The sequence below is a fragment of the Amphiura filiformis genome, chromosome 11 (assembly GCF_039555335.1).
Source record: "Amphiura filiformis chromosome 11, Afil_fr2py, whole genome shotgun sequence".
Classification (NCBI taxonomy): Eukaryota; Metazoa; Echinodermata; class Ophiuroidea; order Amphilepidida; family Amphiuridae; genus Amphiura; species Amphiura filiformis.
This window is the reverse complement of record NC_092638.1, coordinates 11,889,542-11,903,473: the sequence shown is the minus strand read 5'-3', so window position 1 is coordinate 11,903,473 and position 13,932 is coordinate 11,889,542. Positions and strand designations below refer to the sequence as shown.

The window sequence follows — 13,932 nt, the reverse complement described above, 5'->3', positions numbered from 1 at the left end:
CGCTTATTAAAGTTAAACCTTTTAGTGATCATGTCAATCAAAAATCAATCTGACAGGAACGTTAGTTATCCACGAAATATTCTATCAGTGTCAATCACCTGCCTCTTCGTTTCTTTTTCATGTATATCGCCCTCTATAGCTACAGGAACCAACGCCCAATCGACATCATGATCGTGCATGATCAGAGGAAAAATATATAAATAGCGCCAGACCCAGACTCTCCTGCTGCGAGTGTTGGAAAAATTTGGAAGACATGGCATGATGGCATGCATGGCATCATTATTTTCTCGTCTTGTCAAATGAAGATGACGATGATGGAGATGATGCATGATGAAGATGATGATAATGATGATGATGTTGATGATGACCGGGATGATGATGATAATTATATTATAAAAATTATGATTTTAATAATGATATCAAGTTAAAATAATATTCTTAATAATAATAATAACAATAATAATAATAACACTATAAATAAATAAATAAATAAATAAATAAATAAATAAATAAATAAATAAATAAATAAATAAATAAATAAATAAATAAATAAATAAATAAATAAATAAATAAATAAATAAATAAATAAATAAATAAACTGATTAATGATATCAAGTTAAAATAATATTCTTAATAATAATAATAACACTAATAATAATACTAAGCCTATATAATAAATAAATAATAATAAAAAAAAATAAAAAAAATAAAATAAAATAATAAATAAATAAATAAATAAATAAATAAATAAATAAATAAATAAATAAATAAATAAATAAATAAATAAATAAATAAATAAATAAATAAATAAATAAATAAACTGATTAATGAATATCTCATTCATCCTACATTTGTATAAAACTGTTCTAAAGATTGTGGACACCAATCATGCCAATGCATGGATCAAATTGTCATCCGTCAATTGACTTTTATGGATACCATGGTTACTGATGACACAATACAAAAACACTTCATCTTGAGCGCTTTTAATTCACTTTTCTCTACATTAGTTTATTTTTTCTCAAAATAGCTCCTTACGCTAAACACACACATTGTTGGATATTTCTACAACTATAGTGCATTGATTAGTAATAATGTCTAACTTCTTTTAATTTGCATATTATAATTCGTTTATGCGATTCTTCGTAATCATATAAATAATGAATTAAGGACATTTGGCTGATAATCATACTATTCATACATTAAACTTAATTAGCAATGAGCGACTGATTTATGACCAAACAGTTCTTAAAGCAACAACAAGCGTTTCACTAGGATCCACAACATGCTCATTTATCAGGGCGCATTTCTTTAACCCCAATGCATTTGTATATCTTTGAATGACCTTTGAAAATTTGGGTACAAAAACTCATACTCTGCAACTTGAGGTCAAATTTTGCATTATGGTTGTTTAATTGAGATTAGAGAACTATGTCATTGGGATGGGGTCATTGTAGTCCATAGTGATTGGTGAAAAACATCAGTCGCTCTTCGCTCAGTCAGTGTAAATTCAGCCTTAGAAAAATCATATACTGAGGTATTGCAGAATCGGGTAAGACGACTTTGTGATCAAAATTGCTCACCTTGTATCAAGTCAATGTAACACATGACAACACTAACACATAAATCATGTCATAGAACTTAGGGGATGTGCAATAATTATGAGCCCTGGTGGGAGGGACACGAAATTTTTGGCGAGCTGAGTGGGGGGGCAATTTTGGCAAGCCGAGGGCGGGGGGGAAGCAATAAATACATACACCCACACCCCTCACATACATACCCCAATCCTTAGCTATGTACACCCCTCACATACATGTACTCCACCCCAACATGCATACCCCACACCCACATACATACCCCACACCCACCCCCTCACATATATACCTTCATACACACATCCGGCCCTCACACATACATACCTCCACTCCCACACCCACGACCCTCATATACCGTCATACACACACCCCTCGCATCATGATACAAACCTCCACACCCATATCCACGCCCCTCACATATAGGACTGAATTTAGAGAATACACAGCGACCACCACCTGCATATAACCCCCATACACACGCACCCCTCTCACATGCCCACCCCCATACACACCGACATCGCCCGGTTAATAATTACATTATACAGCAGAGACACTGAAATGAATACCCGGGATCAATACACGTGAATGTGCTATGCACAATTTGATATTCAGATGATAAATCTTTGGATACCGGGGTAGAAAATGATGAATATCTCCTGTAATTTATTTAGTCTAAAGAAGCCAGATTTTGTTCCTTGCACTTGAATATATGTGTTGAACGGATATGATAGTCGTTAGCTTGCGTTTTGAGAAAGAAGCTTGCGTCTTGAACTCAAAAACTTACAAAAATTCTGATTTTATGTGCCGAACTATAGCGCAGCGTAGGCTAGCTCTCGTGGAGGCAGTGTATGACCATTGACCTCATCATGGCGTATACATGCTCACTCACACACAGATAGGTCAATTGCCAGGCTATTGTCAGTAGCCTTAGTCGGATATCCCTAGGCTCATTATGCGTCTGAAAGGTCGGAACAAAATGAAGATATCGGGGCGATGACACTGTGCCACATGTTCATCGCGGTGACCTGACCAAAATCATCCGCAAAGGCAAATTGAAATGCTCAGCAAAACGTCTATTTGTTTAATTTGCTCATATTATGATCATTTTTTTAATAGGCCTAAGATCATAACAAATAGCTACAAATCCAACTGTAAGATCGTAGGCAATTGCAGACAATGAGAACGTATAAATACCGGAAACTTTTGTCAAGGGGTATTGGCATTATAAGGTCAAATTCAAATTTCGAATTTTACGAGGTGTTGCAGAGTCGGGCAAGACGACATTATGATCAAAATTGCTCATGGCGGATCATGTCAATGTATTATATGATCGATAAACACCACCTCACGTCACCTTCACAAACACACTCCATATCCACACCCCACACATCCAACCAGCATAAACAACCCACTCGTTCAACCCGCACACACCCCACCGTGCACCACACACCGCCACACCCTATTTACAAACAACTTCTTCTCAAATGTAATCATGGTAATATGCCAGTCACTTGTACGTCATGCTCATTATAAGCTATTATATCATGCGTCAAATCTTACACTTTTTATGATTAAGATATAGGCTATCTTTAATTGGGAAGATATCTTACAAAATATGCCTCGTCTATCATATTTCAGTTAATCTCAAACCAATTTTAATTACCATGATTACGTAAAGCGCATTATATTAAATATCACATTTAAAGCCTGTACCCTGCATTTGATTACAATATAATAATTGAGTAAAACCTCAAAGAAATTCTTGTATAATTATTTAAAAAATAGTTGCAAAACATGCCATGGCATTACTGATGAAATCTAGATCTTCCGCACGGAAGATGAAACGTCTAAAACGTGAGTAAATTTATGGACTTGAACAACATAATCTGATATTTAATTTAATTGTATCAGTCCTGATGAACTTATTCAAAGAGATGCCACAGAAGTTTAAACATAAGGACATTCATTCACAACTCTTTCACAACTCTTTCATTCAAATTAGGAAATATCAGTTCAACAGGGTAGTTCAGCCTTGCAAGTTGCAAATTTCCTGATATTATATAGAAACATCTTATATGTATAAATTTATACCAAAACCTAATTAAACTATAATGGGGACAGCCAAATAATATGACTGCATCGCACATCATCATGGTACAATTATACGAATAACTCAAATCTCACTAGAACCCAACCATTTGCCATGTTTGCAAGAACGTGGTTGAAGCTGGTAATGTTTACGTCGCACTCGTATCCCCTATTATATGTGTACACTCATAAAAATCATACGTCCTCTCCAAGTGTATGTAATTTCGGTACAACATTAAAACACAATCACCATGTGCTCCACTAATTGAAGAGCTTGTTTCCAAACCATGTTTCTCATTTACTTGTGTGATACAATTACAATTACTTTGACAAGTTTGACATTAGCAACAATGAGTAACTTGTATCAACATTCAACAAGCCATTATCTACCACACCAATGCTGCTTAACAATATATGCAGACTATTGTTCTCATTTGGTGACCCAAAGGCCTCACACAGTATTGTTACTGTGCATCCATCCACTGTTTGCTTTGTAACGGTGCATCCAACTGAAATTACTGTACCTATAGCATTACATCCCATTGCAATAGCGCGCACAATAAATCAGAATCATGTGTTTGTGGATTTAACATAGTTTGGAACCAAGCTCTTCAATTGTAGCAACTACCACCAGCGTCGTTAACCGTCAGACCTTAGCCACCCGTTTGGTCATGGTACAGTTAGTTCTCTGAAGACAACAGGGATGTCAATACGAATCTGTGCAAAAGTGCTTGATAACCATCTCCAGAGGTCCCTGCATGGGCGCAATTCGGGGAGGACAGGAGGGACGTATACCCACAACCTGTCGGCAAAATGACCAATTTTTTGTTCTTTTCGGCCACCTTTTGACAATTCAGGCCGATTGTCTCCTCCCCCCACACATATTTCAAGCCGGATTGGCGTTAATGGGTCTCAAGGTATGTGGCCACAACCGTCTCTCTTCCCTAATCTTGGCCTTTGAAACCAACGACACTCTACTGGAAAGCTTTGGAATTTCCGCTAAGCCATAGCTTCCTCTAGGGCGGTCTTTGCTGGAGGCATATCACCTTTTTTTTTGTTTTTCGACATCATGCAAAGATGCTGCCAAATGCCCAATTCACGGAAGCTTCGGCAGTTTTATACACTCCGTTCGATGTTTTATTCTTTGCCGTTTCAATTCTTGCAACATATAAGGATCAACCCGAATGGGTGGTAACCTCACTTCTCCGTCCACATCTTTCTTCACCTTTGATACTCTGTCTTGACCATCCAGAGCCACACTGTAGCCCATTTCATGCAGTTCTGTTTTTCGAGATCTTGGCAAGGCCATATCGAGATGATTTGGATTTCGCCTATTACCTGACGCCGTTACTTTATTGATTTGTTTATTAGTTTTCATTTTTACTTCTGCAAGACGTTTCTGGGCGTGCCTCTCTCGTCTTGAAGCTGCTATGTCAGCAGCCGAAAGCACACCTAGTTGACCATCTTTATCTTTCAACAATTGACGCTGCATCTTAGTTCGACATCTGCTTGTTTTGCTCTTCTTTGGAAGGTCTTTCATTGGCATTATTGGCGGAAGGGCTGTTGTCCGAAGGTCTTCCTGCACTGTTAGAGGTTCTGCCACTGGTGAATGTGTCATTTCACCAATCGATGTTGCCATTGGTTGTGCAATATCAGTTGCAGCGCACTCTGAGGAATGTTTTACGAGAGAGAACTCCCTCTCAACTGTTTCACTTGTTAAAGACATTGATTCTTCCAAGTTTTGCAACTGATGATGGTTCAACTTGTTTGATGGTGGCTTCTCCTCTGGTACAGGTGACAAAGGAATAGCGAAATCTGCATTGATTAATGGCTCATGGTCCATATCCTTTTTAACCTTTAACGATGTCACCGATTCTCGCACCATATTTACACGAGAATGCGAGTTGATAATATGATGGTGACGTGGTCTTTTCTTTGATCTAATCGGTGCAGGTTTCAATGTGTCCCTTTCAAATGGTACTTTATCATCAGAACTTTCAATATCTCTTCTTGACACCAGTTTATCACTGGATGAATGTGGCAACATTTGTTGATGCCTCGCATAATTGTTCGACTTAGAAGTGCCGCCATCTTGCTTTTCATAACTCTCAAAGTCATCGTGACTACCGCCACGATATTCATTGATGAAATGACTATTCTCTTCCGAGTTAAGAGATGCAAAATTTGGATCTACTCGTTGTGTCCCGATCGCTGGCAGTGTCGTTGCAACGTGAAGATTATTTAAACCAACCGAATTACGATATTCAATCATTTTGAGCTCATCTTGCACGTGTTCTGCCAAAAGTTGAGAATTCGGTCCCTGAAGCCGAGCCTGAAGTCCTCTTAGTTCTCGCTCTTTCTTTTTTAATCGGTCACGTTCTAACGAAAACACAGGCAAATGAGAACCTCTACGTATTTTTCTCTCGTAATCACAAACACTATTTCTAATCTGGCGTTTCGATTGAGCTAAATCTATCAGTGATAACTTCATATGATCCTTGGCACGAAATATATCTCGCAGAACTTCTTCTTCGCTGCTTTTCAGATCTTCTTGGTGGCGATCTAAATGAAAGTTTTCGAAACGATTATCAAAGATGAGTCTTTCGCGAATCCGTGCGCTACTCTTTTCTAAGTGAGTCCATCTTTCTAATGCGTTCTGACTTGATTTTGCTTTGCGACACGTGACTGGTGTTACTATTTGCATTCCGTTTGGGGATTGGTTGACTGTCATTGCGACATGTGACTGGTGTTACCATTTGCATTCCGTGTAGAGTTGGGTTGACTGTCATCTTCTGTTCTGGACCATTGCAGAAACATATAGTCCGGATTGGGCTGTGTATAAATTTGCCAAGCTGTTGGTGGCAGAAAAAAGAAATATAAAACGAGGTATTAAAACATCATTGATCCTGTAGTAGCTATTCATTAGAGAATGAATTTGGAGAAAACCTTCTGATAATTACAAACACTCGCTGAGCAGCAAGACCTTCCCTCTAAGCTTTTAATCCGATAAGCTGATTATTTATTTGTTTTCATGAATTGGAAGACATTCTTTGATGTATTACTGAGCTCAATCATCTGAAATTACTGGAGCGTGAGCCACCCAGGCTGGTGGCTCAGCATAGTATTTTATAAACAGAAGGTTTTCTCCAAATTCGTTTCCTAATGTTATATACAAAATTGTAAATGGTTTGGTGTGGGGTTTTCTTCAATAATAATTATTATGAGCTATATAGTGATACAACAAAATCAGAATCACATGGGTCGTATACATTTAGGGCTATAAAAGAGAAGTCACACACTAGCGTATAAGGTAACATTGCGTGAGGTAATATTTGTTTAAGAGTGAAACAAAACATATGACTTATGTCACGTTTTGGCAATGATCGGGGTAAAGGTTTCAATTTTAAAACGTACCGACTTTTGCCATTTTTGTTTATAATGTTTATTAGAAATTGCAAGCAATTAAAATTATATGGCACTATTTCTTGCAACTTCGAAATTTTGCTACCATTGTGTAAATTTGTTTCAAAATGAGATAAAACACGAAATTACATCAAAATGCAATGCATGGGAACCAGATGTAATTCCAGTTCAGGCGGTGGATGTTACTGGAAAGCAGTTTTTTAAAGAGAATAACTAGAAAAAAAATAGTTGTAACAATCTTTCCATGGTCACTCATAATGCACAAATGAGGATAGAGGAGTTGCCGAGACATAATAATAATCATTATTATTACTTGTATGATTTGTATTAAATGTTGTTTTTTTCAAATGGGTAACCTAGGCTTATAACATCCACCTAACATTGTTCGTTATGGTGATTAATTACCATGTTAACAAAAATGCGGTTATTCTGCACTCCGGAGTCCGGAGTAAAGCATACCTATAGCCCCCTGGTACGATTTTGTTCGTTCCGCAGCCTAAAAAGGATACTCTGAGTACACTCTACAAGTGATGGGGTCGAGTGATAGAGGTCAATACACTATAAGAGTTATACCTCGTTCGGTTGGGCACGGTGGTGCAAACGGGCTCTGATACATGATTTAAAGGTTGTGGTTCGAACCTCAGCGGTGCCACCACGCATGTTGTGCACTTAGACAAGGCACTTAATCTATATTGTCTCTCTCCACCCAAACGTTTTTGCATTTAAAAATGCACCTGGATTATGTGGTGATTGGACAAATTTGGGCGATTTTTGGGTGCTTTTGGTTGAAAATTGGTATTCTGATGGGTAGCAGAGGATGTTTAAAGACATTCCCACAACCCAATGGGGTTTCTGACCTTGTATGTCTGGCTTTTGTACAGATGTGGTACAGTTGATCATGCCTTGCATTGGAATTGTGTGCAAATATCTGGTGTTTTCATCCTATTATTTAACATTCAAAACATCGAGACTTAGGAATAAAATTAATGCAGTGGGACAATATGAATGTTTCCTGTAAGAAAATCAAATATCAGTCCTAAGTCTCAACTATTAGCTCGTTGGCTGCAGTTTTAAAATTACCATTTTGTGTGTGTGGCAATGGGGACTTTGCCTTTAAAATTAGGTTATATTGATCAAATTTCCCAATCATAGTGCATTGTAGGAATGCCTTTAAGCCTCCTCTGGATGGGTAGCAAAAACAGCAAAAAGTAGGTATAGAGAAAGTCAACATCCGAAAGGCTGGCACACCCCCGTACAAAATTTTATGAAGAAACCCCTCTGGGATTTAGCTACAATTTAACGTAACGTAAACTATAAAATATAATGTCCAATTCAGTGAAAATTATAAAAGAGCCTTGCAAGTAGTAAAATGTAACATAAAACAAAAAGTGTATAATGATCATGAATGATGAAGAAAGACTATCTCAAACTATTCATGCTATTTAAGGGCACTGTGATCCCAGGGTGAGAAAATGGATCTGATCTCTCCGTGGCATTTAGTCTATTTGCGGAATCAGTAGCTAATTTTACATGTTGCTATACTATTTGTGGCTGTTTCTATCTTGTATATCATAAATTAAATAGAACGTATGACCTTTAGACAACTTTGTTACATTTTTAGATCGTGATCATTGCTTTGGCGTTCTTGTTCATAAAAGAGTCTGTTTTCCGTGAATGTAAAACACTCTCATAAATACCATACAATGTTTTAAATTTTTAACAAAAAATAGTTTACACTCACCTGACTCACCACTTATTCGAATTGTCAGAATAGTTATCTTTAATATCTCCAACCACTGCTGCAGATTGACTTTCATTTACTTCAGCAGTTTTAGTCAGCAGCTTCTTGCATGCACCAGATCCAGATTTTTTGTCTTTCAGAAGCTTTAAGAGTTCGGTATGTTTGGTTGTTTTTCCTTTGGAACTGAAGCTCTTGAAACCTGGTTACCGTTGTATAACATCACATCATCGGAATCTGTGCATCTGTGACAAGTTCCCGCCCGCGACTTATTGCTCGAGGAGGGTATTTGCCGGGCCGCAGAATTACCCCTTGCGTCGTATCACTATAGTAACGACCCTTTACTATTAAAAGGTTCACAAGTTCGGGTGAGCATGTGATTATTACGAACTTTATTTTGGAGTTTAAAGGTATAGATACAAAATCAAAACAAATATAAACAAAACTGTGAAAGTGCCAGTAAATTATTTAATACGCATGTGGTAAAATTTATACGACGCAGACTCTTAGCACTTACTAATACTAGTAATGATATCCTATATGACGGTATTGTAGTATTAGTAAAATCAGTTTTATCATTACATTTATCTAAAATCAATGAATGTTTTTGAATAAGCATCGAGTTTTCAACTTATCGACACGGTCATGTTAGATTTTTATTTTCTTTTTCAATATGAAGGCCACAAACAAGTCAATGTTCTTTGAGCTGAGGGCCATACCTGGGGTCAATAGCATAAATATCAATATGTACTTATGGTTGTATGGTGTGTAATCAATATATCGTTTCAAAACAAGTGGAAAATATAAAATACGTCATGCATATTGTTAATAATTTGAGGGTTGATTAAAATTGATTGAGCATATTTAACAAAATATAATAACATAACATAACTCAGTCGTTGTAGTGTGGTCTATTATATATTTCGGGAGGAGGAGTGGAGGTGGGTGGGTCTGTAGTGAAATTGTTAATTAGGGGTCAAAAATTGGGGGAAAAAACAATGGCAAATTTGATGGGGATTGGAGCTTCATTTGATGGGGCCAGAATCAGAAGTGCATTGCCGATGCCGGGATTGAACCCAAATGGCTGCAAAGACTACCCACTGGTCGTATGATACTTTCCAGGTTCATTGGAAATAATTTGAGCAGAGCCTTCTGCTGATCATCATAAAGTGAATGGTACACTTTCGGACTCCTACATGTAGAAGGTCTTAAAGGCGGTTCACGTTATAGGCCGTATACCCACTTTCAAATATTAATGTTTTGTTTGGCATGTAGCAAGGAATATTTTAACGCACCTCCTCCTGGCACGTTCGTGCAGTGAGAATTAAAATCCGTGCAGTGGGAATCACAAATCCGTGCCTAATGTTTCTGTAAGTTTCAACCACACTAACGACCAGGATATTAAATCAGTTTCCCAGCAAATACAAAACGTTTTACAGAAAATGTTTAAATGTCGGATAATATAGAGGGTAACATTCTATATATAACATTCAGAAAACATTTTTTTAAACTTGATGCAAAACATTATAACAAAATGTTATTGAATGTTGACAAAATATTTTACAAAAATGTTTGCTAAAATATATTTTGACAACATTTGAAATAGGCAAAAATGTGATTTTTCATATAACATTGTATATTGAAAATGTTTTCATGACTATTATATATCCCGACAATTAAATGTTTTAAAACATTTTGACCAAAACGCGTTTATAACACGTATTTTTGTGTTTGCTGGGAAGATTAACCGAGTCAAACAATTCTATGACATAAATACATACCAAATGCCTTTAATTGGGACAAGCGGGTGCGTATGTATGTAGTTTGTATGCGTTTTTGTATTCTTATTAAGCGTGTTAAGGGCTCGGATAGCAACGTTTGCACAGTATTTTTTCTGGGACATGAGAGCACATCACACACATATCGAATTGCATTCTGAATACGAGGGATGTCCCCGGGGATGTCCTTTTGATATCAAATAATTTTGATTTTTTTGAAATTCGTGATATATACAAATTTTATGGCAAGTCCTCGAAGTAAACTTTATAAATCAAATGATATGTACTTAAAGTGTATGTAGCCGACGATCATTTAAAATTTTTGACCTTTGGTGTTGAAGATATGGGAAGTATAAAACGTAATCGCCACTCGCGCACTTTTTTGAGACTACGGCTTTTCCGAAAGCAGCCTTGAACCCTGAATTCCGAAATTTTGGGTTGTTACACGGAATTCAAAGTAATAATATCATGAAAATACCCACCGAGGGGACTATGATACTTATTCAGAGCCAATCTACAATTCTATACATTCTGTTATTAAAGCCGATGATCAAACAAATATTATCATGGAGTAGGACCAGATATCAACGTTAATTCCACGGTAAGCTTAAAATGCATTCAAAACGCCAAAATGCAGTCACAAAATTACAAAATCACCAAAACGAATTGTAACCTAGGTATGCAGAAAAGAGTTGTTAATGTATATAGCAATAACAAAGTATGTGCCAAAAGATTTGTCGCAAGTTCTTGAAATATCACCAAAATATCAAATTTCTAAAAAAACGCCCCAAAATTTAAAACAAACATGAACCTTCCAAAATAAATGCACTTTTGCACTCGTAGGCCCGGTCAATACCTGGCGCTGTGGTTTGGGATTCCTCGTCGCTTTCTCTCTCCAGTTACCAGTACTTGCCCTTACCCCAGCCCTTAACACGAAATCAATAAACCAAGCTAAACAGCTGTGCGTGTACTTTCATCGCGATCGTTGCAGCTAGGTACACAAATTAAAATAAGTAAATAACGACAAGTCAATTAAAGGGATTTACATTTTAAATGAAAACCTACCCTTCTAAATAACCCGAAACTTAATTTCTTTTCTGATTAAAATTTTATAGAGATTGTGTAATTTTATGAAATTGTAGGCACCTATGTGAATTTTATGCAACTTTGCAGAGTTTCTATCCGTTTGTTTCATTCTGATTTACATTTTTTTAAAACATAATGCTGTTAACTTGACATTTGGTGAACCAGGGTGTACTTTCATCGAGTTGTAAGCCTAGCTAGTTTAAAAAAATGACAAAAAAAATCGAGTCATTAAGTATGCACTTTCAAAGTCTATCCATTTTATGTAGCTATGCATGGCAGAAAAAACGTCACATCACAAAATCTTGAGAATCTTGGTCTAACGAGCTATTTGAAATAATCTTAATCGTGTGAGCAATCGTGGAAAATATTATTATAGAAACAACGATAAGTTGTCTTGAACATTTGGTGGTAAAATTAATGACACTTGTTTAGGGGGGCCTGATGCAAAAAGGGGGCCTGAATTTTTTTACCCTTCTAGGGGGCCTGAAAAAATGACTAAAACTTTTCCTGGGAAAATTGAGTTTATATGCTTTTCTGTGGGGTTGATCCATAATTTACATGTGAAAAAAGGGGGGGGGGGGGGGCCTGAAATTTTGATATCTCGAAGGGGGGGGGGCAACATTTTTCGCGCATTTTGCATCAGGCCCCTAACAAGTGTTTGTGAACGGTCCCTAATTATGTTAATTTTAAAGCTTAAATAGTATAACTATATCCTTTATTTTTTACGCTTAAAAGTTGCAAGTTGTGCCCACAGGGTAAATTATTGGACCCCTATATTGTTCTTGTATTAGCAATCAGGTGATTTTTACCATTTGCACCTTTGAAGCATATTATATGACCACTTAATAAAACAATATAGGCCTACCGGTATAATTATTTATTTTTTTGAATTTGAATTGCGCATTCTGATTTCATTTCATGAGTAAACATCTCAAAAAAAGTAACTGAACCCCCCTTAAATAATGACCTTTATTCAAAAACGATTGATTGTATTACAAATCTGTAAAATGCGTTGGAACCAGAATTTATTTCTGCACATTTTTACACCTCATTTGTAGCAATTGACTAAATATTGAAGTCACTGCGTACATTTAAATCAATGTATAGCCCAAGATTTGAAAGCTGCAGTAAATTCTATTGATTTTGCATTCAGTGTTATCTGTGTAATGACATATCTGAGTGTTTTTGTATTGTAAAAATTTGTATGTAAGTGCACCCTTCAAATCTGCACCTCACTACATTAAATTGACCGGTGTTTTATTGTTTTCTGGGCTATCGTATCAAATGAGGTGTCAAAATGCGCAGAAATAAATTCTGCTTCCATCGCATTTTACAAATTTGCAATACAATAGCCCCTTTTTGAATAATGGCCATTATTTAAGGGGGTTAGTTACTTTTTTGAGATGTTTATTACTTCTAACATTCATCTCCGTTACCTCACTTCCTACACGGGAGCTTCATTTTGAGGACTCTTATAGGGTGTTTTTCGTATGTTGTGAAAAAATGCAAACCCAAAGACTTGTACTATAAGATTAATATTTCAGGTTATGGATTCTTTAATATTGGGAAAACGCACTTTCTAATATCTTTTATAACCAAAAATCAAAATTTACATAAAAATCTAATTTATGAGGAAACAATTGCAGCTAATTGCATATAGGCCTATATAGGCATAGGCCTACTCAAAATTTCCGAGCTTAGACTTGTGTTGTGAGTTGTGACAAGTCTTTGAATTGTGTGACTGCAATGCAAGAACTCATGCAAAATGGCATAATTATGTTGGCCCAACTATTAAAATTTGACTTTTATTGCCATCAGTAAGAACTATTATTAAACTGAAGATAAAGCTATGTTTCATTTGGCAAATCAGGATAGGCCTATAATCCAAAAGAAATAATTCTTTCTGGAATAGGGTGAGACCTATAGGCTCTTGATGGTTCACTCTTAGAAAAAAGGTGCAACTTAAAATATTTTGGTATGAGGACCCTAAGCAATGTTTAAGTTCACTATCGGAACATTGAAAAAGTTCTATAAATTAGAACTGTAAAGATTTGAATAGAACCGTTTTGAATTCAATAATTCATTCGAATCAGGGACTCATCAAGAAAGGTGAAAAGGAGTGTAAGCCCGGGTGTTAGCCCCTTTTGGTTCAAATCATGACAACCTTTTCTTAGAACCTTTGAAGGTTACTTACTTCTTCTACTTAGAACCCTTGGAGGGTTAA

At 36.4% G+C, this 13,932-nt stretch overlaps 2 protein-coding genes across 3 annotated transcripts in view; both read right to left on the bottom strand.

Moving 5' to 3' along the window:
- Positions 1-13,932, bottom strand: part of LOC140164357 (monocarboxylate transporter 12-like) — a 272,528-nt gene that overhangs the window by 34,670 nt on the left and 223,926 nt on the right. The gene's annotated exons all lie outside the window — the stretch shown is intronic.
- Positions 1,742-9,332, bottom strand: LOC140164354 (uncharacterized). Its single transcript, XM_072187626.1, has 2 exons — positions 8,848-9,332; positions 1,742-6,535 (listed from the first exon to the last, which is right to left on the bottom strand). Exon 2 carries the CDS (start codon positions 6,412-6,414, stop codon positions 4,780-4,782), a length of 1,635 nt encoding a protein of 544 aa, XP_072043727.1. The 5' UTR covers positions 6,415-6,535; positions 8,848-9,332; the 3' UTR covers positions 1,742-4,779.

Excerpts from the sequence above, each read along its gene's own strand:
- LOC140164354 (XM_072187626.1), bottom strand. The coding sequence starts at position 6,414 with ATGACAGTCAACCAATCCCCAAACGGAATGCAAATAGTAACACCAGTC.